Here is a 27,808-nt window from a genome sequence, read left to right on the forward strand (position 1 = left end):
CCGGTGCGGGTGCAGAAGCTGCTGCAAGGTTGAGAGGAAAACGCTGTCCGAGGTCGAGGCTGCCGCCGTGTCGGGACTCAGAAGCGGGTAAGCGCCTCACCCGGGCCGGTCCTGGGGCCGGGAAGCGGGGTAGCGGAGAAGCGCCGCACTCGGCCCCGCCGTCGGGTCGGGATGCTCGGGCGGGACGCGGAGGCAGCGGGCGGAGGGCGCGCGCCGCTCCGGCTCACCGTCCCCGGGCGGGAATCGCGTTTGCAGCCGGGGGAGACGGGGCGGCCTCGGCTTTTAAATCAGGACTCTCTAAGGCCTTCCAATTCCGCTTTCACCTCGGCACTTGGTGAAATAAATGACATTTCCCTGTGCTTCAGAAAGCGGAATGCCCACCGAAGGAAGCGATCCTCTCCACGGGACCTTACTGGGGTTTCGGGCCCCGGGTCTTTTGTTTGGGGTCAGAGTCGGCTCGTGAGGGGGGAGGGTGATGGGGAGGGGCTCCCCGCTTCTCTTTGGCCTCCCCTCTTAGCAAAGCCCCTTTGAGGACAAAAATCCTCATTGCAGGCCGCTACCCCATACATCTGTTCACCTCAGGTCAAGAAAAGACTTCCTTGGAGTCTTTTGGAGACCATGTTTGTGTGAGATCTTGCAGAATTTTACAGTTTAATCATCAGATAAATAGGGCTGGGTATTCCGGTATGTAGAATAGGATTTTAGTGGAATTCAAATATGCAGGGTGGTAAGGAGCTGTTCACGGATATAGAGGGGTGGCTGTCAGTCCACTAACCTCAGAGACACAGTGAGTCTTTGAGTTTCTTCAAATCCCCTATGAAATGGAGAACAGTAGCCTGGTGTTTCTTCAGAAGGGTTCCGGAGATGTAAAATGAAAGAGCTGACTGTCCACCCAGAGATGTGCTTTTTACTACCCAACTTCTAGTCTTAAGTGCTAGACAACCTTGGTTTTCTTCTTGCATTTGTGAGAGTCCCCCTCCCCCTGTCCCCCCCCTTTCTCTCTGCTGGGGACTCAACCCAAAGCTTTGTACTGGAGCTCTACCCACTGAGCTACATCTCCAGCCTTGTGTTTCTTTCTCCTCTCTTGATATTCCTATAGCTTTATTTATTTTTGGGGCAAGTACCAGGGCTTGAACTCAGAGCCTGGGCACTGTTCCTTAGCTTTTTGCCCAAGGTTGCACTCTACTACTTGAACCTTGCCTTCATTTTCTGGCTTTGTGCTGGGAAATTGGAGATAAGATTATCATAGGCTTTCCCTTCACTCACTGGCTTCCAACAATAAAGTTTAGATCTCACTCTTGAATAATTAGGATTACAGATATGAGTCACTGGCACCTGTTTCCACAGCTTTATGTTATGGCCTTTGGAAGTAAAGCTAATATTACCTTTCTTGGAGATTTGATACTTTCCTTTGTAAAAATGGTCAAAATCATGTATGAACTTGATGGATAAAGTTCCTGGGTACTTAGGAAGAGTATACTGAAGAGGTGGAGTGATGGGATTATATTTTGTTTAAATTGTTGTACAGGGTATTTGTTATTAGCTAGTAACATCTACACTGAAATATTTTTCCAAATTTATGGTATTTTACATGAAGTGTACTTTTAGAATGGCTTAGTTTGTTCTGATTCCAAATGCCTCCCTCGTGAATCCAACAGTTCCATTTTTCTGAATCACTCAGGAGCTGAGATCTGAGGATTGAGGTTCAAAGCCAGGCTGGGCAAAAAAGTCTATGAGACAAAAAAGTTGAAAGTGGATCTGTGGCTCAAAGGGTAGAGTGCTGGCCTTGAGCAAAAGAAGCAGGAGCAGGCTGAACCGCAGCAGAGGTCCAAAAACAACAAATAAAGTAGAAATAGAAAATGGAATTAGAAAGCATCTGCTATATATGTTTCAGTCTCATCTTCAAGTTTCTTGAGGGTTTGTTGAAACTTCCTAGTGACTACTTACTGGCTTTGCACCGCTGATGCACACACTTACCTCAGTACTTTGATCTGCAAGCCACACTTCATATGAAGTGCCAAGGAAGGAACCCAAAAGGAAGTCCTACAATGCATCCAGTTCTGGGGCTGGGAATGTGGCCTAGTGGTAGAGTGCTTGCCTAGCATGCACGAAGCCTTGGGTTTGATTCCTTGGTACCGCCTACACAGAAAAAGCCAGAAGTGATGCTGTGGCTCAAGTGGTAGAGCATTAGCCTTGAGAAAAGCCCAAGGAACCCAAGGCTCTGAGTTCAAGCCCCAGGACTGGCAAAAAAGAAAAAAAGAAATCTACAACCAGCCACATGAACTAAAGCTACTTAAACAGAAGTCTGCAAGTTTGGCCTTACAAAGAGTTACTTATTTAATAACTGTGGAAGGGCCATCATTCTAGATGTTAAATATATTTGTGAACAGTAACAGATAATAACTTTAATCTGTTTTTCCCTTCCTTCCTTCCTTCCTTCCTTCCTTCCTTTTTCTTTTTTTTCTTTTCTTTTTTTTTTGTTTTTGCTAGTCCTGGGGCTTGAATTCAGAGCCTAGGCACTTTCCTCAAGGCTAGCACTCTACAACTTGAGCCACAGCGCCATTTCTGGCTTTTCTATGTATGTGGTACTCAGGAATCTAACCTAGGGCTTCATGCATGCTAGGTAAGCACTCTACCACTAGGCCAAACTCCTGGCTCCTGTTTTTGTTATTCTGAGACAGTCTTATGATAGAACTCACTATGTAATTTCTGCTGGCCTGGAACTCACAGCCTCCCCAGTGTTGAGGTTACAGGCCTGCTCCATCACGCCAGGCTTCGTGGACTCTTTTTTTGTGTTTTAGTCCTGGGCACTGTGCTCAGGCCAGCACTCTACCACTTGAACCACAGCTCCACTCTGACTTTTTGGTGGTTAACTAGAAATACAAGTGTCAAGAACTTTTCCCGCTCAGGCTGTCTTTACCCTGTGATCCTCAGATCTCAGTCTTCCACAGCTCCACTTCTGGCTTTTTCTATGTATGTGGTACCAAGGAATCGAACCTGGGTCTTCATGCATGCTAGGCAAGCACTGTACCACTAGGCCAAACTCCAGCTCTCCTTGGACACTTTGCTCAAGGCTAGAGTTCTGCCACTTGAGCCACAGCACCACTTCTGGCTTTTTCTGTATATGTGGTACCCAGGAATAGAACCGGGGTCCTTGTGCTTGCTAGGCAAGCACTCTACCACTAGGCCAATCTTTTCTTTCTTAAATTAAAAAAAAATTGTCAGAGTAATGTACAGAGGGATTATAGTTATATATGTAAAGTTGTAAGTACATTTATTGTTGGACATTGTTACCCCCTCCCATGTTCTTCTACCACTCCCCCCCAGTTGTAGAGTTCATTTTCTACATATTGTCTTATGTGTATTGCTATTGTATTGGTTCATCCTTTGTCCTTTGTCTCACCATTTTAGTATTTCCCTTCCCTTACCAAATTCTAATAAACATATATACAGTACACCAGGTACTGAAATCAGATACAGTGACAAAAAGGAAAAAAGCATAGGGGGAAGAAAAAACAAAGGAAAAAAAGAAGTAACTTCACATAGTACATTAAAAACAACAACCACAAAGAAAAACCTCGTGTTTCTATATCTGTAGTCTTTTTCTACCCGTACAGTTTTCTTTTTCCCTATGTGTAGGGCACCTGCAGCCTGGAAGTAGTAAGGAGAAAATAGAAAAGTAGATGACAAAAGTAAAGACAGATGGTTGCCACAAGTAAAGTGGTCTTGGAGAACTTAAAGTGAAAACGAATGTGAAATCTTTGGTAACTACAGAATCCTTCCCCTCCCTTTTATTTTTTAAATGAATGTTGAAATTGATTGCTCTATACAAAAAAAAAAAAATCTGCTGAAGCCAAACTAAGCATGTAGGGAGTGTGTAAGTCTGTTTTCTATTGTATAATAATTCCTGACACATGACAGATACTTCTTGGCTCATGGTTCTAGAGATTGGCAAATCCGAGATAGAAAGGCTGATGTTGTCCAGGGCCTTTTTGCTATGTCATTCCTCGGAGAGCAAAGAAAGAAACAGTGCAAATGTGAATTTTTTTAAGCTCTTTTTTTTTAGAATAGGTATTAATTAATCTGTATACACAGGTAGAACAATGAGAAGGAAACACTTCTCATTAGGTCCCAAACTCCCAACATTTATATTAGTAATTAAGTTTCTAATACATATTTTGGAGTAAACATTCTTTTTTGGAGAGAATAGTATTAGGGTTTGAACTCAAGGCTTTGAGCTCCCTAGGCAGGCACTTTACCACTATATCTCCTGCTTTTAGAGTATATATTCAAACCACAGCAGAAAGTCCAATCTCAAGAGCCAGTTCTGGATTGTGGAATTTCCCGCCCCCCAACGACCCCACCAGTTTTAGGACTTGAACTCACGGCCAGAGCACTGTCCGTGAGTTCTTTTGCTGCATAATTGGAGATAAAAATCTCACAGACTGGCTTTGAACCATGGTCTTTAGATCTCATCCTCCTGAGTAGCTAGGATTACAGGCATAAACCACTAGTATTCTGCTGCTGCTGCTCCTGCTCCTCTTCCTGCTCCTCCTCCTCCTCCTGCTTTTCCTGCTCTTCTTCCTCTTTCCCCTCCCTCTGCCCCTCTTCCTCCTCCACCTCTTCTTTCTCCTTCTCCTTTTAGTTTTTTCTTTTTAGTGCCAATATAAGGGCTTGAACTCAGAGCCTGAACACTGTTCCTGAGTGCTTTTGCTCAAGGCTAGTACTCTACCACTTGGACTTTACTTCTGGCTTTTTTGTAGTTAATGGGAGAAAAGTCACCTGGGGCCAGGAGTGTAGCCTAGTAGTAGAGTGCTCACCTAGCATGCATGAAACCCTGGGTTCAATTCCTGGGTACCGCATATACAGAAAAAGCCGGAAGTGATGCTGTGGCTCAGGTGGCAGAACACTAGCCTTGAGCAAAATGGGTCCAAGGACAGTGCCCAGCCCTGAGTTGAAGCCCCAGGACTGGCAAAAAAAAAAGAAGAAGAAGACTTGTGAATTTTTCCTGCCCAGGCAGGCTTCAAATCTCAGCCTTTTGAGTAGCTAGGATTATAGGCATGAGCCACTTGAACCTGGCTCAAAGAACTACTCTTGGGGCCAGGAGCATGGCCTAGTGGTAGAGTGCTTGCCTAGCGTGTACAAAGCCCTGGGTTCAATTCTTTGGTACCACATACACAGAAAAAGCCAGAAGTGATACTGTGGCTCAAGTGGAAGAGCCTTGAGGAAGCCCAAGGACAGTGCCCGGGCCCTGAGTTCAAGCTGTAGTACTGGCCAAAAATAAATAAATAATTACTCTTAATATTTATTATCACAGTATAAAGCTGATGGAAAACTTACCTGTATATACCCGCCTTTAAACAAGACTTGTCCTGGTTAGTAAATTTACTCTAGTTTATTAAACTAAGACTATATTTTGCTTCTTGACTTTCTGAGTTTTAAGTTATTATGATTCTTGTGGTTCTCTGCCAGTAATAACAGTTCCTATAATTTGTTCCATTTGTTTCATGCTAATACGGCACAGAACAAGTTAGGCCATCCCATTGGAATGTTATGTATAATTCCTCTTTCCGTAATTTCTATGTGAGTAAATGTAGGAAATCTTTCCAGATACCCTGTCACTTTGGCAACATTGATAAAGTATGATTAATGTGTGATGTGGTTTCTTCAACTTTGTGTTTTCATACTAATACTTCATTTTCCACCTCCTCTCTAGTGCAGTCATGTTTGAAGTTAAGAAGATCTGTTGCATTGGAGCGGGCTACGTCGGAGGGCCCACATGCAGTGTCATTGCCCACATGTGCCCGGAAATCAGGGTAACAGTTGTTGATGTTAATGAAGCAAGAATCAATGCATGGAATTCTCCAACCCTTCCTATTTATGAGGTAAACACATCAGGCCACTCTCGCTTGTTATTCTTGGTTTTATCTTTGTTAAACATTGTATGTACTACTACCATGAACATCTAAGGCTAAAAATGACAAGAAAATTGATGGGAAAAAAATCTAGATACAAAATGTTGTTGACATTGGTTGAGGGTATAACATCATGACAGAACACATGACTAGAATATCCGAGACCCTCCCCTGCACTAAAGACAAAAATCAAGTTAGAGACAATACTGAAATCAACATTACAAATTTAAATATGAAGAAAAGCCAGGCACAGTGACTCATGCCTGTAATCCTACTTGAGATCTGAGGATTGAGGTTCAAAGCCAGCCTGGGTACTACAAAGTCATAAGACTCATCTCCAGTTAACCATCAGATAACTGGAAGTTGCACTGTGGCTCAAGAGGTAGAACAGTAGTCTTGAGCTGAAGAGCTCAGGAATAACACCCAGGCCCAGAGTTCAAGTCCCATGGCCAACCCAAAAAAAATAATTAAAAATGTCAAGGGTGTGGATTAATGGTAGAGTGCTTGCCTAGCATGCATGAAGCCCTGGGTTTGATTTCTGGATACTACATACACAGAAAAACCTGGAAGTGGTGCTGTAATTCAAGTGCTAGAGCACTAGCCTTGAGAAAGCCCAAGACCAGTGCCCAGGCCCTGAGTTCAAGCCCCAGGACTGGCAAAAAAAAAAAAAATGTTCGGTATGTACAGAAATAAATGATTCTCAACTTCAGAAAATTAATAGCCCGGCACCAGTGGCTCATACTTGTAATCCTACCTGTTTAGGAAGCTGAGGTCTGAGGATTGAGATTTGAAGACAGCCTGAAGAGACATTATGGAAGTAGGGCCAGGCACAGTGGCTCACGCCTGTAATCATAGCTACTCAGGAGGCCGAGATCTGAGGATCAAGGATCAAAGCCAGCCCAGGCACAAAAGGACCTGAAAATCTCACTTCCATTTAACCACCAGAAAACGGCAAGTGGCTCAAAGTGGTAGAGTACCAGCCTTAAGGGAAAAAGCCAAGCAAGAGTGTGAGACTCTGCGTTCAAGCCCCAGTAATGGCGTACACAAAAAAAATTAATAATACTTCCAGTTTTTTGTTTGTTTGTTTATTTGTTTTTTTCAGTAGTAAGGCTTGAACTTAGGGCCTGGGGATTATCTCTAGCTTTTTCTGCTGAAGGCTCTATCACTTTGACCCACAGCTCTACTCCTGGTTTCATTGCTGGTTCATTGGTGAGAAGATTCTCAAGGACTGGCTGTCTTTCAAGTGAGCTCCTCAGATCTCAGCCTCCTGAATAGCTTAGGGTTATAGGTGTGAGCTTCCGGTACCTGGCCAGCATTTTCTCTTAATATCTCAATTGGATTTTCGTTTAAAAACAAGACTGTAGTCATACCTTTGTCCTTTTACCTTTGCCCATTTCTTTGTATTTTGCCCCTTATTCTGTCAGATGATCTGGGAATAATAGTTGTTTAACGCCTCTCTATGAAATCATTCTTTGCCTGTTCTAAGCACAGCATTGCTATTATATTTGTTTTTGTTTTTAACATTTTGGCAAAACAACTTGATAAAAAAAGAAGTTTTAGCCAGGCATCTGTGGCTCAAGTCTGTAATCCTAGCTACTCAGGAGGCTGAGATCTGAGGATCATGGTTTAAAGCCAGCCCGGGCACTGAGGTGTTAATGTCTGTAAGACTTATCTCCAGTTAACCACCAGAAAACTGGAAGTGCTGCTGTGGCTCAAGTAGAATGGTAGCCTTGAGCTGTAGAGCTCAGAGACAGCTCCCAGGCCTAGAGTTCAAGCCCCATGACACCACCCCCCCCCAAAAAAAAAAAAAAAAACTGAAAACAAATGGGGAAAAAAAAAATCACATGCACACAAAAGGACTATGGTTTAATTCTAACAAAAGTAATAGCACCCAGGCTCAGACTTCAAAAAAAAAAAAGGGCCAGGAGTTTGGCCTAGTGGTTAAAGTGCTTGCCTAGCATGCATGAAGACCCGGTTCAATTCCTCAGTACCACATACATAGAAAAAAGCCGGAAGTGGTGCTGAGGCTCAAGTGGTAGAGCTCTAGCCTTGAGAAAGTCCAAGGACAGTGCTCAGGCCCTGAGCTCAAGCCCAGGACTGGCAAAAAAAAAAATGAAAAAGAAAAAGCCAGAAATTAAGAGAAGAAGAAGAATAAAAAACAAACAAAAAACATAATCACATACACACAAAAAGAGTATGGTTAAATTCTGACAAAAGTAATATTCCTAGACAGAAAGCAGTATATGTCATGTAACTCCATCTTTATGAAGTTGGAAAGTAGGCCAGGTAATATGTGGTGACTGGGCTCAACATGATGGTAATTTGGACAAGAAATGAGTAAGAAAAGGTCTTTTTTAGTGTGATCATTTGTTTTTTGCCAGTCCTGGGGCTTGAACTCTGGGCCTGGGCACTGTCCCTGAGCTCTTCAACTCCAGACTACTGCCCTACCCTTGAGCGAAACCCCACTTTTCGTTAATTGGAGATAAGAGTCTTAGGTCCTTTAGTGCCCAGGCTGGCTTTGAACCTTGATCCTCAGATCTCAGCCTCCTGAGTAGTTAGGATTACAGGCGTGAGCCACTGCACTCAGCTAAAAACTCTTACTTTGATGTTACCATATTTATTGAATAATCATTGCCAAGCACTGGTGGCTGAAGCCTGTAATACATAGGAAACTGAAGTCTGAGGTTCACAGTTCAAAGCCATCCTAGGCAGGAAAGTCCATGAGGCTCTTCTGTCCAATTAACCTTTAAAACAAAGTTGAAAGTAGAGCTGTGGCTCAAGTGTTAGAGTGCTAGCCTTGAACTGAAAAACTCAAGAACAGTCCCTAGGTTCTGAGTTCAAGCCCCTCATCCCCCATTTTTTGAAAAAAGGTCCCACTATATACTCAGTTTTGCCTCCAATGCACAATACTCCTGCCTCTACCTTCCTAGTACCATGTTACAGGCATGTGCTGAAACTTTGCTATTCTGTGAATGTATTCTCCCTTACCTTTAACAAGCATTCATTCTAAACTATTAGATTATCTCACATGACTGATAAACAATATGAACAAATCTTTCCTTTTTTTTTTCCTTTCTAGCCTGGATTAAAAGAAGTAGTAGAATCCTGTCGAGGAAAAAATCTATTTTTTTCTACAAATATTGATGAAGCCATCAAAGAAGCTGATCTTGTGTTTATTTCTGTAAGTAGCTGCCTTTAGTATGTGAATTTCAATATATTTGTATCTGTCTAAAACTTTCATTGGCTCATACTTTTAATCCTAGCTACTCAGGTGACTGAAATCTAAGGATCACAATTTAAAAAACAGCCCGGGCAGCCAGGCTGGTGGCACATGCCTGTAATCTTTGCTACTCAGGAGGCTGAGATCTGAGGATCACCATTCAAAGCCAGACCAGGCACTAAAGTCCATGAGACTCTTGTCTTCAATTAATTACCAGAAAACCGGAATGGCACTATATCTCAAGTGGTAGGGCGGTAGGTAGCCTTGAGTTGAAAAGCTCAGAGACAGCTCCCAGGCCCATAGTTCAAGCCCCATAACTGATGAAAAAAATGTTTAAAAAATTGAAGAAACAATCCAAGAACCAAGAATTTCTAGAACCAAAAAATGCTGGTCCCAGGTGAGCACCTGTGATAATAGTATATATTTATCGTCAGAGATGAAGTAAAGGGAATCCATTTGCTAACTTACAGGCTTGTCTTACCTAATTGAATTCTGTTCCTGTATTCATTTTAAATTGATTAGTGTTTATTGTCTAAGTTATCAGGCTAGACACAGATGTCTTTTGTCTTATAACTTGGCTTAGCCATTTATTTCTTGTTGCCCCTGGTGGCTATCTACAGATACATTCTTTCTGTGATGGTATCACCCATTGGTTATCTGAGCTGTAGTGGTATCTGACCTTAGGAATAAAGAACGTTAGGTTTGTGTGAGAAAGGAAAGAAACGCCATGGTGTCCATAAAGCTTATATGTTGGTGACTATAAATGTGGAGGAAGGAGCTGGTTTCTGACTGCTGAGATGAGTGTGATTCTGGGAGGCTAAGAGAGGGACTGGTCAGTTGCCCATTGTCTACACTGTTATCCTGGATGACGTATGTGTCATCTAGGAAAGTTTTGGACACAGACTGACATCCTGTAGGAGGAAGAATTGTCCCTGTATGAGCATGACTTAGTGCCTGGTTGAATCCATTTGAAGTCACAGCAGATTTGGTCGAAAGCAGAGGAAAATGAACAAGAGCCTTCATGTAGTGATAAGTGACCACACCCCTTTCAGGAGGTGCCCTTGAAGAAATCCCACCATTTCTCCTAGTGTTACCTTTGTGTACTAGGTCAGAGGCTTGTGTACTCAGCCTATATGATTGATGGCCTTTTCTGGGGAATAATGTAGAAGCAACGTTGTACCCTTAGGCAGACATGGGTGCCTCCAGTCCTAGCTGTTAGTAGATCTACAGCCCTTCTATTTATTTATTTATTTATTTATTTATTTATTTATTTATTTATTTATTTATTTATGCCAGTTCTGGGGCTTGAATTCAGGGCCTAAGCACTGTCCCTGGGCTTTCTCAAGGCTAGAGCTCTACCATTTGACCCACAGCACCGCTTTTTTTTTTTTTTTTGGCCAGCCCAGGGCTTGAGCTCGGGCCTGAGCACTGTCCTTGGACTTTCTCAAGGCACCACTTTCAGCTTTTTTTTTTTTCCTATATGTGGTACCAAGGAATCAAACCTCTGGGTCTTTGTGCATTCTAGGCAAGTACTTTCCCACTAAGCCAAACTTCCAGCCCAGCCTTTCTATTTTGTAAAACAACTCCTGCAGTGAATCTACCTGTTAGATTAGGTCAGTGATGGAGTTTGCTAGATCATTCTTTGAGGGCCTTGGCCTGTTGTACTGCCCTATAAGAAGTTCATGGTTGAGCCTGCCACTCCCAGATCCCCTAGACAAAGGGCAGGAACACCAGAGCTATCATCTGCCATTGTCCTTTGTGTATTATAGATAGCACACATTATTTTAAGGGAATTAGAGACAGGAATCATTTTTATTTTAGGGAGAATTGTCTGATCATTTCTCATCTCCAGCTAGTTGTTTATTTATTTATTTATTTTAATTTTTTGGTGGGTCTTGTGGCTTGAACTCTGCGCCTGGAGATAAGAGTCTCACAAGTCACCTGATGACCTCTAATCCTAGCTACCCAGGAAGCTGAGATCTGAGGATCTACTTCAAAGCCAGCCCCAACACCAAAAGACCTGAAACTCTTATCTCTAATTAACCTCTAGAAAAGGGAAATGGGGCTGGGCTCAAGGGTAGGGCGGTAGCCTTGAGTTGAAGAGCTCAAGGACAGCACTCAGGCCTAGTGCTGGCCTAGTGCAAGCCCATGACCCACCAAAAAAAAAGTCTTACAGAATTTAGTGCCCAGGCTGGCTTTGAACTGTGATCCTCTGATCTCAGTCTTCTGAGTAGTTAGGATTACAGGAGTGAGCCACACACCCGGCTCCAGCCAGTTTTATTTACCTCCTCTGCCCCCTCAGACCTTGCCTTCCTGGTGTCCTGTCATTCCATGCATGTAGATAACTTTGTCCTCCTGCTTTTTCACAGTTCAGTTTCATATTCAAGTTCTGGCTTACTTTGCTTGGTTCCTTTACTTAGTCTATCATTAGGTTACAAAGTCATCAAGAGAGGAGGATTAGTGCTACTTAATGATACTTAAAATATTATTTCTGAGCCAGTCGAGGTAGTTCACATCTGTAATTCTACTCAGAAGGCTGAGATCTGAGGATCACAGTTCAAAGCCAGCCAGGGCACTGTAAGGTCCTTGAGGCTCTTATCTCCAATTAACCACTAATAAACAGGAAGTGGCAATGTGGCTCAAGGGATAGAACGGTAGCCTTGAGCTGAAGAGCCCAGAGACAATGCCCAGGGGTAGGGCAGTAGCCTGGGCACTAAAAAGTCAGAGAGAGTCTTATCTACAATTAACCACCAGAAAACTGGAAGTGGTATTATAGGTCAATGGTAGAGTGTTAGCCTTGAGCTGAAAAGCTAAGGGAGAGAACCCAGGCCCAGAGTTCAAGCCCCACTATCAACCAAAAAGATTATTTATGTCTCTGGCATAGTAGGACACTCCTAAGATCACAGCTGGTAGGAAGCTCAGGGTCACAAGGTCCAGACTGGCCTGGCCTATGTAGTAATACCTTGTCTTAAAACAATATGAAGCCAGGCACCAGTGGTTTACACCTGTAATCTTAGCTACTCAGGAGGCTGAGATCTGAGGATCATGGTTCAAAGCTAGCCTGGGCATATAAGTCTGTGAAACTTTTTTTTTTTTGGTGGGCCATGGGGCTTGAAAATGGCCTGCGCACTGTTCCTGAGCTCATCAGTTCAAGGTTACCACTCTACCCCTGAGTCAAACCCCACTTCCCATTTTCTACAGGTTAATCAGAGATAAGCGTCTCAGGTCCTTTTGTACCCGGGCTGGCTTTGAACTGAGATCCTCAGCTCTCAGCCTCCTGAATAGCTAGGATTACAGGCATGAGGCACCGCACCCGGCAAAAGTCTGTGAAACTCTTGCCTACAATTAACCAGGAAACTGAAGTGGCACTGTAGCTCAAAGTAGTAGAGCTACAGCAGGCTTGGGCTGAAGAGCTCAACCAGGCCCAGAGTTCAGGGACCACAACTACAACTGACCAAAACAACAACAACATGAACAATAAAAACTTCTATATACTCTTGTTGTTGGGTGTTGGGTGCAGTGGTGGTGTGGCTCAAGGGTACTAATCTTGAGAGAAAAAGCTAAGCGAAAGCTTGAGGCCTTGAGTTCAAGCACAAAACAATAAAATAAGCAAAAATAAGCCAAAAGCTCATGCCTATCATTCTAGCTAGTCAGGAAGCTGAGATCTGAGGAATACAATTCAAGGCCAGCCTGGGAAGAAAAATCCTTGAGACTCTATCTCCAATTAATAAGTAAAATGCTAGACAATAGGTATGACTCAAGTGGTAGAATGCTAGCCAAGAGGAAGCAAGCCATGAACATGATATGGCACAGGGGAAAAAGAAAGAAAAATAAACTATGAGGCCTTAAATGAGGAAAGCATTTGTGACCAGGCACCAGTAGCGCACGCCTGTAAAACTAGCCACTCAGGAGGCTGAGATTTAGGATCTTGGTTCAAAACCAGCCCAGGCAGAAAAGTCCACGAGACATTACCTCCAATTAATCATTACAAAACCAGAAGTGGGACTGTGGCTCTAAGTGGTAGTATGTGCAAGCCTTGAGCAAAAAAGCTCAGGGGCAACACCCAGGCCCTGAGTTCAAGCTCCCCAACCAGCAATAACAACAAAAGCATTTGTGAATGATGCTACAGTTTCAGAAAGCTATTAATGCCATAAAAATAAGGAATCATAAAGAATTTTATTTAGGAACCATGATATTATATTGCATATAACAAGGGAAAGAAGACTGCATTTCAGCACACTCTTTCCAATGAGCACTGTCTCATCCCTTTTTATCTCAAGGGCTTAGCTTGCAGCTGCCTACTCTAGAATCTGTCATAAGTATAGTAACTACTTAACAAAAATGCATTGAATGACTTCTCTGGATGTTTCAAGATGTTTCCTCTAGTGATGATATTTATAAAATGGATTTTTCCATGGACCTCTTAGAGGATGAAAACCATATGCGTGGATGGTTGGTACTGGACTTCATACCAACTGGTGATGATGTTGGATAGTCCAAGGAAATATTCTGAAAGCCACTGAGCATCTCACAGGTACTCTTCTTCATCAGGTGAATACTCCGACCAAAACCTACGGTATGGGGAAAGGCCGTGCGGCAGACCTGAAATACATTGAAGCATGTGCTAGACGCATTGTGAAAAACTCCAATGGATACAAGATTGTGACTGAGAAAAGCACAGTTCCAGTGCGAGCTGCAGAAAGTATCCGCCGCATATTTGATGCGAATACAAAACCTGACTTGAATTTACAGGTAGGTGTGTGTGTGTGTGTGTGTGTGCGTGCGTGCGTGTGTACGCACGCATGTATGCATACATATGCAAGCACAATAGAGTCTGGTTCCTCTGTAAATACTGATGCCTTCAAATTGCCTGTGATTAATTCCAGCCTAAAACTTTTCTTTGCTTTGGGTTCTAGGTGCTGTCCAACCCTGAGTTCTTGGCAGAGGGAACAGCTATCAAGGACCTCAAGAACCCGGACAGAGTACTGATTGGAGGGGATGAAACCCCAGAAGGCCGGAAAGCTGTGCAGGCGCTGTGCGCTGTGTATGAGCACTGGGTTCCCAAAGAAAAGATCCTCACCACCAATACTTGGTCGTCAGAGCTTTCCAAACTGGTTAGTGCTTAGATTTCCACTATTCTTTAAACTTGTTGTTCTGGGGCAAAGTTCAGGCTGACCTCAAATTTATGATCCTCCTGTTACTCCTTCCTAAGCACTGGGATAGTGGTGGTGCAACACCACATTTAGCTTTTTTAAAAAAAAAATTGGGGGTATAGGGCTAGGAGTTTGGCCTAGTGGTAGAGTGCTTGCCTAGCATGTACGAAGGCCCAGATTCCATCCCTCCACATCACATACATAGAAAAAAAAAGCTGGAAGTGTAGAAGTGGTGCTGGGACTCAAGTGGTAGAGCTCTAGCCTTGAGAAAGTCCAAGGAATCTCAGGCTCTGAGTTCAAGCCCCATGACTGGAAATTTTGTTGTTGTTGTTGACTGTGGGGCTTGAAGTCAGGGCCTATGTGCTGTCTTTGAGCCTCTTTGTGCTCAAGGCTACTGCTCTACCACTTGAACCATAACGCCACTCCTGGCGTTGGAGATAGTCTCATGGTCTTTCTTGCCTGGGCTGGCTTTGAACCCTTATCTTCAGTTAGGATTACAGGCATGAGCCACGAGCCTCTTACCACAGTTTGACAAAAGTTTATACTTTTTTCTTTTCTTTTCTTTTCTTTTTTTCAGCTAGTCCTGGGCTTGGGCTTCAGCTCAGGGCCTGAGCACTGTCCTTGGGCTTTCTTTTAGGCCAGTGCTCTACCACTTGACCCACAACACCACTTCTGGCTTTTTCTATGTATGTGGTACCAAGGAATCAGACCTGCATCTTCATTCATGCTAGGCAAGCACTCTACCACTAGGCCACACTCTTGGCCTATACTTTTTTCTTTTGGTCAGTGATGGTGCTTAAACTCTAGGCCTGGGCACTGTCTTTGAACTCTTCGGCTCAAGGCTAGCACTCTACCACTTGAGCCATAGCACCACTTCTGGTTTTCTGGTGATTAATTTGAAATAAGAGTTTCATGGACTTTCTTGTTTGGGCTGGCTTTGAAATATGATCCTCAGATGTCAGCCTCTTGAATAACTAGATTTATAGGTGTGAGCCACAGGCACTTGGCACAAAAGTTTATACTTTTAAAGATAATATTTTTCCACATTTGAATTATAAAATAATCACAAAAAGGATCGCATAGAGTATAAGATGATCTGGAAAATTCTCAAATTTGAATTGAATGTCAGCTGACACAGAAGATACAGGACAGTGAGAACGTGTTCATCCCTCTTTCCTGCTTTTGTGCCCTGGTAAATCATAGGTGTTTCCTGACTTAGGAGGCCATACCGTCTCCTCAAGGCTAGTGACTTTCATATCTTCCCAGCAATTCAGGTCAACTTGATCAAGTGTAATACTGATGTTTAAAATTTCCACTTGGACTCATTCGACTTCTCTGCCGCCATTATTTCTTAAAGGCAGCAAACGCATTTCTCGCCCAGAGAATCAGCAGCATCAACTCCATCAGTGCTCTGTGTGAAGCCACGGGAGCTGATGTGGAGGAGGTGGCCGCAGCCATTGGCATGGACCAGAGGATCGGAAACAAGTTCCTGAAAGCCAGTGTGGGTGTGTTGCATCTTTTCTCTAGACAAAGAGGCTTCATTTAGCTGCATTTCTAACTGTATGGAAACTTTTTTGTTTTTGTTTTTTCTTGTGCCAGTCCTGGGGTTTAAACTCAGGCCTGGGCACTGTCCCTGAACCTCTTTTGCTCAAGCCTAGCACTTTACTACTGGAGCCACAATGCCACTCCTGGCTTTTTCTGTTTATGTGGTACTAAGCGCTCCAATGGGCTTCATGAATGTGAGGCACCGTACTGGCATAACATTTTTTTAAAAATGATTAAGGGTTCAGTGTTCTAAGAGAAAAACATTACTAGTTCAAGTTCGGAAACCCACATAGAAAATAAATAACAGATTTTTTTTTTTTTTTTTTGGCATTGAGGGAAGGTCATGGGGCTTGCACTTGGCCTGGGCACTGTCCCAGCGCTCTTCAGCTCAAGGCTACCATCCTACCCTTGAGCCAAGCCCCACTTTTCGTTTTCTTGAGGTTAATTGAAGGTAAGAGTCTCAGGTCCTTTTGTGCACAGGCTGGCTTTGAACCTTGTCTTCCAATCTCCTGAGTAGTTAGGATTACAGACGTGAGCCACCATGCCAGGCAATAACAGATTATTAAAGCCAGTAGGATAAAATTTTTCCTGTTATCTTTCTTTCTGATACATTTCTGGTAGTATAAACAGTGAAATAACAGCCAGACCCCCTGACTCCTGGATCAGAGTTGATCAGGCAATGCTTTCACTCCAGGCATCAATTTGTACACGTGAACATTGCTTTTTTTGTGATTATATAGTGCCATGTTTTTCGCATTGTTGTGCTCTCTGTGTGTGTATGTTAGTACTGGAGCTTGAACTCAGGGTCTGGGTACTGTCCCCTAACCTGCTCAAGTAGTACTCATTCACTTGAACCACAACTCTGCTTCCAGCTTGTTTGGTAGTTTTGAGTGCAGATAAGAGTCTCACTGGCCAAGAGTGTGGCCTTAGTAGTGGAGTGCTTGCTTAGCATGCATGAAGACCTGGGTTGGATCCTTGGTACCACATACACAGAAAAAGGTAGAAGTGGTGTTATGACTCAAGTGGTAGAGTGCTAGGCATGAGAAAACTCAAGGCCAGTTCCCAGGCCCTGAGTTCAAGCCCCAGGACTAGCCAAAAAAAAAAAAAAAATAGACTTTCCTTCCCAGGCTGGCTTACAACTTTGATCCTGAGATCTTAGCCTCCTGAGTAACTAGGATTACAACTTTGAGCCTTCAGCATAGGTTCTGTGAAGAACATGTGAACAAAGTTTTGTATTAATATTAATCAGTGCACAGAAGCCTGCCACTCTATTGTACGCTTCAGTAATCACCAAGTTGGTGTTTGTGGGGATTTTGTTAAGTAGAGATAAGAGTCTCACAAACTTTTTGCCTAGGCTGACTTTAAACCACAATCCTCAGATCTCAGCCTCTTAAGTAGCTAAAATTACATGTGTAAACCACCAGAGCCTGGTGAATATACTAATTTTTTAATATCTGAATTTTGTTACCAAAAAAAAAAACTTAGTGTAAGCCCTATGATGTAGTATCATATGATTCAGTTTTGGACTCATGTAAATAGATTTCTCTTTCCTCAGGATTTGGTGGGAGCTGCTTCCAAAAAGATGTTCTAAATTTGGTTTATCTCTGTGAGGCTCTGAATTTGCCTGAAGTAGCTCGCTACTGGCAACAGGTAATATTATTATTATTATTTATTTATTTATTTATTTTCTGATAATGGGATTTGAGCTCAGGGCCTGGGTACTGTCTCTGAGCCTCTTTGTGCTCAAGGCTAGCACTCTCCCACTTGAACCACAGAACCACTTCCGGCTTTTTCTGAGTTGTTTATTGGACACAAAAATCTCACAAACTTTCCTGCCCAGGCAGACTTCGAACTGCAGTCCTCAGATCTCAGCCTCCTGAGTAGCTAGGATTATATGCTTGAATTTATAACCATTAATCTTGATAGTTAATAACATCTCATTAGGCTGGGATTTTGGCATGCTGGTAGAGTACATGCATGAAGACCCCGAGTTCAACTCCTAGGTACCACATACATAGAAAAAAGCTGGAAGTAGTACTGAGGCTCAAGTGATGGAGCTCTAGCCTTGAGAAAGTCCAAGGACAGTGTTCAGGGCCTGAGCTCAAGCCTAGGAATGGCAAAAAAATAAATAAATAAGGGCTGGGAGTTTGGCCTAGTGGTAGAGTGCTAGCCTAGCATGCACGAAGACCGGGGTTCAATTCCTCGGTACCACATACATAGGGGAGAAAAAGCCAGAAGTGGTGCTGTGGTTCAAGTGGTAGGGCTCTAGCTTAGGGAAAGGACAGTGTTCAGGTCCTGAGTTCAAGGCCCAGGACTGGCAAAAATAAATAAATACAATATTATCTTGTTAGATTCTAATTAAACATGCCACCCTTGAATTCAGTTTACCTATTTTAGATTTATTTATTGGCATCTGATTTTGATTAGCCTTTTTTTTCCTAATTGAGTTTGATGGATATTATGACACATCAATATTTCTTTTTTCTTTTTTTTTTTGACAGTTGTGGGGCTTGGACTCTCAGCCTGGGCATTGTCCCTGAGCTCTTCAGCTCAAGGCTACTGCCCTACCTCTTGAGCTACAGTGCCACTTCCAGTTTTTCTAGTGGCTGATTGGAGATAAGAGTCTCTTAGACTTTAGTGCCTGGGCTGGCTTTGAACCATGACCCCCAGATCATGGGTGATCCCCATAATCCCCCAGTAGCTAGGATTACCAGCATGAACCACTGTGCCTGGCTGTTTTACTCTTTTTGTGCATGCCAGTCCTGGGGCTTAACCTCAGGCACTATCCTGAACTTTTGTTCTCAAGGCTAGTGCTCTACACTGCAGTCACAGCTTCACTTCTGGCTTTTTGGTGGTCAACTGGAGAAAAGAGTCTCATGAACTTTCCTGCATGCCCTGGCTTGAAAACATGATCCTCAGATCTCAGCCTTCTGAGTAGTTACAATTATGGGCATGAGCCAGTATTACAGCTCTGAGCCCCCAGCACCCAGCCTTTTTTCCTTGTGTCCTGTTTAGATTCACAGAGTTAAAATTAGGAGCCTTTTCCGCTGGGAGGCCTTGAATGAGCATGTTGAATTGGGACCGTGTTCCTGTCCCTAAGTCTCTGCCTGCAGGCCCTCATCACTGACATTATCGCCTACTTTATTTATTTGGAAACCGACATTTAGAGATGCTGAGTCATTTTCCTGTAGGTCATAGGCAGTATTTGGTTTTTTTCCCAAATATTTTTCCCCAGCGTTCATGAAGTTTCAGGCATCAGCCATAGGTACAGGAGGAAATCTAAGGGCACATACACTTTTTAGGGAAATATGAAGCCATTTCCCTCAGCCCTTTGGTTCTTATGCCCCCATTCTCTGTGTGCCACGTGCACAGAAAGTCTAGATACCCCATCACAGAGATTTGGGCAGCTTCTAAGCCCCCAGGGCTTGAGGTGGCCCCTGGAAGCTGAGTCTCAAAAAGTCTCTTTCCTTCTGCTCACTTGGTCAGCCTAAATTGAACAGAGTAGCTGATCAGAGACTCAGGCTCATAACGTGTATTGTTAATTCTTGGCAAATATTTATAGTGTTATGGTTTGTCCCGATAGAAGTACAGGTATCAGTAGCCATAGCTCTACACATCGTTTATTCCATGACCATTTTCTTTTCAAACTGAATTTTTCCTCCACTAATGGTAGAGTTTGAACTCAGGGAGCCATGCCTCAGCCCTGTTGTTTAGTTATTTCTCATGTTGGATCTTGCATGTTTCACTAGGGCTAACCTTAGACTACAAGTCTACTTTGGCCAGAGTTGGGATTACAGGAACATAGCACCATGCCCTCCTGATTCTCTGAGAGAGGGTCTAGCTAACTTTTGATGTTTTTAGATTTTACTTCAACTTTATTTTCAGAGCCAACCTGCATGAGTTAACAAACTCCCATCCTTGCCAGCTGTCATAGGAATCATATTCCTCCTTACGTGTACCAAAAACTCATTTCATCAATGAGTTCTGGGTTGTAAAAGAGGATTTACTGTTTACACCTATCTGTAAGGAACTTTAAAAAAAAACAAAAAACAAAAAAACAAATCAGGCCGGGCTCATGTGTATTCCTAGCTACTCAGGAGGCTGAGATCTAAGGATCGCAGTTCAAAGCCAGCCCGGGGAACTAAAGACCTTGAGACCATGAAACTCTTTTTTTTTTTTTTTTGCCAGTCCTGGGCTTGAGCTCAGGGCCTGAGCACTGTCCTTGGACTTTCTCAAGGCTCTACCACTTGAGCCTCAGCACCACTTCCGGCTTTTTTCTATGTATGTGGTACCAAGGAATCAAACCCGGGTCTTCATGCATGCTAGGCAAGCACTTTAACCACTAGGCCAAACTCCCAGCCAAGAGACCATGAAACTCTTATCTGCAGTTAACCACGAGAAAACCAGAAGTGGGGTGGTGACTCAGGAACAGTGCCCAGACCCAGAGTTCAAGCCCCAGGACTATGGTTACATAAAATATTTTGTGCATACATTAATTGTTATGACATAAAAATTATGATGGCATAATGTTTTCAGTTGAAAACAGAAAATAAAAATGTGCTTAAAATATGTCAGCTGGGCCCAGAGTTTGGCCTAGTGGTAGAGTGCTTGCCTAGTATGCACAAAGACCCAGGTTCAATTCCTTGGTACCACATGCATAGAAAGAGCCAGAAATGGTACTGTGGCTCAAGTGTCAGAGTGCTAGCCTTGAGGAAAAAGCCAAAGGACAGTGCTCAGGCCCTGAGTACAAGCCCTAGGACTAGCAAAAAAAAAAAAATGTCAGCTGGACTTCAAGCCAGCTCGATAGCTACTCAGGACATGCAAGGATGGTTTGAAGCCATTCTGGACAGGAAAAGCCTTGAAATGCTTATGTCCAATTAATCACCAAAAGCCTGGAAGTGGAGATGTGGCTCTAAAGGTAAATCACTGGCCTTGAGCAAGAAAGCTCAGGGACAACACCAGGGCCTTGAGTTTAAGCCCTAGTTCCAACACACCCATACCTAGAAAAATAATAATGCTACAGTATGGTCATAATACCTTGGGTGCACATATAAAAGTGGAAGTCATTGTAAGTCACTGTAAGAGGTGGAGCTCGTGAGGGAATGGTGGTGAATGTGGGGTACATTGTATGCACCTATGAACTGCCTCAGCAAACCCCCCATGTACAACTAATGCATGCTAATAAGAAAATCTCAAGATAACCCAACCCAGGCTAATAACACACAATTGCTCCTGTCGTTTCAGGTCATAGATATGAATGATTACCAGAGGAGAAGGTTTGCTTCCCGGATCATAGACTGTCTGTTTAATACAGTGACTGATAAGAAGATAGCTATTTTGGGGTTTGCATTCAAAAAGGACACTGGTGATACAAGGTATCGGCCCTTTAACACAGCTCAAACCTTGGTAGAGAGTTAGTTTCTTTCTCTTGGGTGCTTGTGGATGCATGTGTGGAAACGTATGTGAAGGCGGGAACTTCTGTATGTATTTGCACCAAATGGGACATGGTTAAGGTAAAGTAGAAGTGATAGTAAGAGCTGAGTGCTGGTGGCTCACGTCTGTAACCTTAGCTAGGCAGGAGGCCGAGATCTGAGGATCCCAGTTGAAAGCCACAAGGGCACACAAATCCATGAGACTCTTATCTTCAATTAACCACCAGGAAATTGGAAGCAGCACTGTGGTTCAGAGTGGTAGAGTGGTATGGTAGCCTTGAGCTGAAGAGCTCAGGGACAGCGTCCAGGTCCAGAGTTCAAGCCCCATAACTGACCAAAAAAAAAAAAAAGGATAAAAAAAGGAAGGAAATGGTGAAGTAGAACACGCGGCCATCTCGAGCGGTACTGGTTTATTCCTGCAGAGAGTCCTCCAGCATCTACATCAGCAAGTACTTGATGGATGAGGGCGCCCACCTCCATATCTACGACCCAAAAGTGCCCCGAGAGCAAATCGTCTTGGATCTGTCCCAGCCCGGTGTCTCCCAGGATGACCAAGGTGAGACTGCCATTAGCCTTAGGAAACTTCCGTGTACAGACCTGCACGGTTCTCTAGAAAGATCTGGCGGTTCCATCCTCCTCATTTCTACCACTGCAATGTCTGCTCAATGCATTCCTCTAAAAGTCAACTCTGAGACATTCTGTCCTCCACTTGAATGTAAAGCAATCAGCTGTGCATTAGTCCAGACTTCTTTTTTCTTTTCTGTCAGTTCTGAGGACAGTGCCTGACTACTGTCCCTAAGCTTTTTTTTTATTGGCTCAAGCCTGTAGTGTTTTACCACTTAAGCCTCATCTCCACTTCCAGCTTCTTGGTGCTTAATTGGAGACAAGAGTCCCACAGACTTTCTGGCCTGGACTGGCTTCCAACTGCAATCCTCAGATCTCAGCCTCCTGAGTAGCTAGGATTACAGGTGTGAGCTGCCAGCACCTGGCAAGTGCAGTTGTTTTGGGGCTGAGGATATAGCTTCTAGTGCCCCTTTCCCTACTGACTTTATTTATTTATTTTATTTTATTTTATTTTTTGGTTGGTCATGGGCTTGAACTCTGGACCTGGACGCTGTCCCTGAGCTCTTCAGCTCAAGGCTACCACCTTACCCCTTGAGCTACAGCACCATTTCCTCTTTTCTAGTGGTTAATTGGAGATAAAAGTCTCAAAGTCTTTAGTAGTGCCCAGGCTGGATTTGAACCAAGATCCTCAGATCTCAGTCTCCTGAGTAGCTAGGATTCCAGGCATGAGACACCGCACCTGGCCCTACCACAGGCTAGCCACTGGGCGAAGCCCCAGAGGGCTCTGCTCACTGTTGACCTTGAACACAGGCTCCACCTGTCAGGCGCTCATGATTTCACAACCCTGCGGCTAAATATCTAATTCAAGTGAACCCTTTCTTGTTGCTGTTGTTCAGTGGCCCAGCTTGTGACCATTTCCAAGGATCCTTACGAAGCGTGTGATGGAGCCCATGCTGTTGTCATTTGCACTGAGTGGGACATGTTTAAGGTGAGGTGACTGAGATGACAGAATGATTCTTAGAGGCATTCTAGTGTTGGTTGGGGGCATATTCATGTGGCTGTTTTTACAGGAACTGGATTATGAACGGATTCATAAAAGAATGCTGAAGCCAGCCTTCATCTTTGATGGGCGACGCGTGCTGGATGGGCTCCACAATGAACTGCAGACGATTGGCTTCCAGGTAGTGAGCATTCTGAAGCGTGATTCTTTGAAATATACTGTTTTGTGTTTGTTTGTTTGTTTTGTGTGAGTGCCAGTCCTTGAAATCTGGGCTGGTGCTATGGTGTTTTTTTGTTTTGTTTTTGGTTTGTTTTTGCTCAAGGCTGGCTAGTACCCCACCACTTTGAGCCACTGCTTCACTTTTGGCTTTATGGGTGCTTCATTGGAGATAGAAATCTCGCGGTCTGTATCGCCTTGACTGTCTTTGAACTGAGATCCTCAGATCTCAGCCTTCCTATAGTTAAGATTATAGGCATGAGCCACCAGTACCTGACAATTTTTTGTTGTTGGTGTTGGTCGTGGGGCTTGACCTCTGGGCCTGCTTGCTGTCCCTGAGCTCTTCAGCTCAAGGCTTTCTCTACCATTTGAGCTACAGCACTACTTCAGATTTTCTGACAGTTCATTGGAGATAAGAGTCTCAGGGACTTTTTGTGCTCAGGCTAGCTTTGAACCGTGATCCTCAGATCTCAGCCTCTGTCTCCTGTGTAGTTAGGATTGCAAGTGTGAGCCACCACATCCGGCCAATATTTTCTTTCATACCTGTTATATGGGTTTTAGAATTCCCATACTTTCTCATTTACCATTAAATCTGAAATGTTGAGCAAGGTCTTAAGTTGTCTGGGAAGTTCTCGTTTTATTCCACTCCCTAAGCTTGTGATCTAAAGTTTGCCTTTACACAGTTGCTAGAAGAGCATGAGTTCCTACTGAACAAGACAGAATGGATGATCCCTTACCTCTGTTCATAAAGGTCAAAGGAGAAGAGGTACTGGAGTCATCCGGTGATGTAGCTGTTGCATGTTATTCTTGCCAGCTAAGCCAAGTCACTTCCCGTGGTGTCCTCTCTAGCTTGGTGAGGGTCTGCACATGGGGTGGCTGTCTGTGGTGATGGAGGAAGGGTTCAGCCTTCTCCTTCCACACCCCTGAGTGCCTGGAGAAATGCAGGGGCCGTGGGTGACCACCTGCTGTCCCAGCCATCCTTCTGTCATGCTCAGTGATGCGAAAAGTCAGAAATAAGAGCATGAGCTTGAAGTTGCGGTGGGAACAGCCTGCTCTTGTTGTGTTAATCTTTGAAGAGTTGACACAAGTCTTGGCCAGAACAGAGCATAGGTGTCCTGCAGTATTCTCAGTGGTACCAGGGCTTACGCAATAGGAATTAGCAGCTACTTTCCAGTTTTTCACGGCAGGCTGCCCATGGGGGTAGAGGGATTGAGTAGGGAGGATGAGTGCGTGTGGCAGCCGTCAACCTGGCGCCCACGCCAAGTGGAGAGCAGGCAGTGCCCCCTAGCTGGCCAAGTACCATCTTCCTTGCCCCATCTTATTTGAAGGAGGTCGAAGGCCTCACGTGCTACTCAAAACTGCCACATCTGCTTCTCCTAGCCTGGCATGGACTCATCTTAGTGAGGAGGCTCACTTGCATTCGTGAGTTGCACAAGCCCTTGTCTGCTGCTGGTCCCTCACAGACCTTGGCAGCTCATTCTATCCCGCCCTCTGACTAACAGCATGACTTTCTCCCAGTTGTACTTAAATTCCGGAGTTTAAGTCTTCTATGACGTAAGCTGTATCTTCCTGGCTGCCTGTTTTTCTCATCTGGGGAATGATTTGTACAAAGGGCTGGGTGTGGTACGTCAGGCTTGCCATTGCAGTCACTTGAGACGAAGGCAGGACCAGTGAGAAATGGAGCAGGCCTAGTCCTGGCCAAGTTAGTAAGACCCTTTCTCCAAAAACAGAATGGAAAGCTCAGCTCGGTGGCTCACGTCTGTAATCCTAGCTACTCAGGAGGCTGAGATCTGAGGATCTTGGATCTCGGTTCAAAGCCAGCCTGGGCACTAAAGACACTGAAGACGGAGAGACTCTTATCTCTAGTTAATCACTAGAAAACCAGAGGTGGTGCTGTGGCTGAAGGGGTAGGGTGGTAGTCTGAGCTGATAGAGCCCAGGGACAGCACCTAGGCCCAGAGTCCAAGCCCCACGACTTAACCAAAAAAAAAGAAAAAAAATGATAATGGAAGAGTTGGGGACAGTTCAAATGGCTAGACAAACACTGGGTTTAATCCCCAATACTGAACAAAAAGTGGTTTTTTCTTTGTGACTAGTTAGAATAGCAAACTTTTCCTAGTAGGTTTAGAAATCAGTCATGCTAGATGCACTACAGTGTATTTCATTTAATGAAACAGTGAGCGAGGGCCAAGGGCTTGGCCTAGTGGAAGAATGTTTGCCTAATATGCATGAAGCCCTGGGTTCCATTCCTTGGTACTATATACACAGAAAAAGGCAGAAGTGGTGTTGTGACTCAACTAGTAGAGCATTAGCCTTGAGAAATCTCAAGGACAGGGCCTTTGGGATCAAGCCCCAGGACTGACAAAAAACAACCCCCAAACCAGTAAGCTAACATAAAGCCGTTTTTGATATGTGTCGGAATTGAATATTAATTTTTAGTTTAAAAAGTTATAAAACATAGAGTAGAATACTTAACTCTGCTTTGGAAGGGAGATAAACTCACCATTAAGAACGTAGAGTCTTTTTTGGGACTGGGAGTTTGGCCTAGTGGTAGAGTGCTTGCCTAGCATGCACAAAGACCCGGGTTCGATTCCTTGGTACCACATACATAGAAAAAAGCCGGAAGTGGTGCTGAGGCTCAAGTGGTAGAGCTCTAGCCTTGAGAAAGTCCAAGGACAGTGCTCAGGCCCTGAGCTCAAGCCCAGGACTGGCAAAAAAAAAAAAAGAAAGAAAGAAGAGTCTTTTAAAAAAAATTAAGACCATATAGGTTTCTTCCTCCTACTTGATTCCCCGGGCCTTTGCTTTCTTAAAAAGAATAAAGCCAGGGGCTGGGAGTTTGGCCTAGTGGTAGAGTGCTTGCCTTGGCATGCACGAAGACCTGAAGACCTGGGTTCGATTCTTCAGTACCACATACGTAGAAAAAAGCCAGAAGTGGTGCTGTGGCTCAAGTGGTAGAGCGCTAGCCTTGAGAAAACTCAAGTATTCAAGCTCTGAGCCGAAGCCCAGGATTGGCAATAAATAAATAAATAAATAAATAAATAAATAAATAAAATAATGCCAAGATAAGCAATTGAAGTAGAGTTGGTTTGTTTTGTTTTGTTTTGTTTTTTGCCAGTCCTTGGTCTTGAACTCAGGGCCTGAGCATTGTCGTTGGGCTTTCTCAAGTCTGGCACTCTACCACTTCAGCCACAGTACCGCTCCTGGCTTTTTTTTTCTACATATGTGGTACTCCAAGGAATTGAACCTGGGTCTTTGTGCATGCTACACAAGCACTCTTACCACTAGGCCAAACTCCTGGCCCTAAAGTAGAGTCTTAAAAAAAAAAAAAAAGAATACCAGGTGCAGTGGCTCACACCTGTAATTCTAGCTACTTAGGAGGCTGAGATCTGAGATCAGTTTAAAGCCAGCCTGGGCACTAAAATCTATGAGACTCTTGTCTCCAATTAAGTACTAGAAAGCCAGAAGTGGCTCTGTGGCTCAAGGCGTAGGGCGGTAGCCTTGAGATGAAGAGTTCAGGGACAATGCCTAGGCCCAGAGTTCAAGTCCTACGACCAAGCAAAAAAAAAAAAAGATGGATGATTGGACATGGTAGTACCATGGAGGCTGGAACTTATGGAAAATGTAATGCACAGAATAAGAATTGGCTATCATTTGTGAGTGGTACACAAAGGACTTCCTCCTTGCATCCTCGCCATGGCTTGGCAGTGGGTGGTAATAGCACCGTATGGGAGAAAAAGACCAGATAGTTTTTGGTAACATAGCAAATGCCAATCAGGATTCCCACTGGGAATCTTTCTGAAGAACGAAGAACAAAGCTGTTACGACTTCTGTAAACTTCCTGGGCATTGCTTTATTTGGTTGTTATTAAATAGGTGAGGGGAATGAGAACTGGGGGAAAGGATGTGAAGTTATCTGCTCGCTTCTTTCATACATACTCCTAAAACCACGGGAGATGATCTTTCACTTGGGTGTTGGAGGGCGTCAAGAGGCTAGGATAGAGCACTTTCCTAGCACCCACAAGGCCCTAAGTTCAATCTCAAGTACCACCAAAGAAAAGGAATCAGACAACTTGAGAAACTTTCTATTTGGGGAAAGGAAAACTATCTTGCATTACGGAATTGTTAAATTTAAATATATGCATATATATATATATTTGTATATATGTTGTGATTACTAATACTTCTCTTTTTAAAATATTTTCCTCTTCAGATTGAAACAATTGGTAAAAAGGTGTCTTCAAAGAGAATTCCATATACTCCTTCTGGTGAAATTCCAAAGTTTAGTCTTCAAGACCCGCCTACCAAGAAACCTAAAGTATAGGCATTGTTGGGGTTTTTTTAATCTGTGATTATTTTGGTACTTCATTGTTTAATGAAACAATATTTTTTTAATCATCGGATTTGTACTAGCTATGTGGATATTAGCATATCTGGTAATTATGAATCAATATTTTTTACATATTTTTATATTATCGTTAGCTCAGTGATTTGATGAGTAGAAAATAATCATGTTGGTTTTAAGGGTATCAAGTTTTTGTAAGAGCAAAATTAAACCTCAATTTTTGTGTATGTGCCTATCCTTGGGCTTTAACTCAAGGGCTAGGTGCTGTTCCTAAGCTTTTGTACTCAGTAGTCATGCTCTACCACGTGAGCCACCGCTCCACTTCGGGCTTTTTGGTGGTTAACTGAAGGTAAGAATCTCAATGAGCTGACTTCAAACCACGGTCATCCTTAGCAGTCAGGATTACAGGTGTGAATTACCAGT

At 43.6% G+C, this 27,808-nt stretch overlaps 1 protein-coding gene and 1 pseudogene across 2 annotated transcripts; one reads left to right on the forward strand and one right to left on the reverse strand.

Annotated features, from left to right (window-relative positions):
- Ugdh (UDP-glucose 6-dehydrogenase) lies at positions 1–27,808 on the forward strand. Of its 2 annotated transcripts, none has more exons than XM_090343699.1 (12): positions 1–87; positions 5,717–5,885; positions 8,995–9,096; positions 13,687–13,887; positions 14,052–14,249; positions 15,646–15,793; positions 17,389–17,483; positions 21,078–21,208; positions 21,688–21,821; positions 22,726–22,817; positions 22,900–23,010; positions 27,254–27,808. In XM_090343699.1, the coding sequence occupies exons 2-12, from the start codon at positions 5,724–5,726 to the stop codon at positions 27,362–27,364; spliced, it is 1,485 nt and encodes a 494-aa protein (XP_090199825.1). In that variant the 5' UTR covers positions 1–87; positions 5,717–5,723; the 3' UTR covers positions 27,365–27,808. The 2 variants fall into 2 exon arrangements, with proteins under 2 accessions (XP_090199825.1, XP_090199826.1); XM_090343700.1 differs by having other exon boundaries at positions 5,722–5,885.
- LOC150055850 (small nucleolar RNA SNORA40) lies at positions 19,772–19,893 on the reverse strand (annotated as a pseudogene).

Source organism: Megascapheus bottae, chromosome 13 (genome assembly GCF_031878675.1).
Source record: "Megascapheus bottae isolate mThoBot1 chromosome 13, mThoBot2.hap1, whole genome shotgun sequence".
NCBI classification, from domain to species: Eukaryota; Metazoa; Chordata; class Mammalia; order Rodentia; family Geomyidae; genus Megascapheus; species Megascapheus bottae.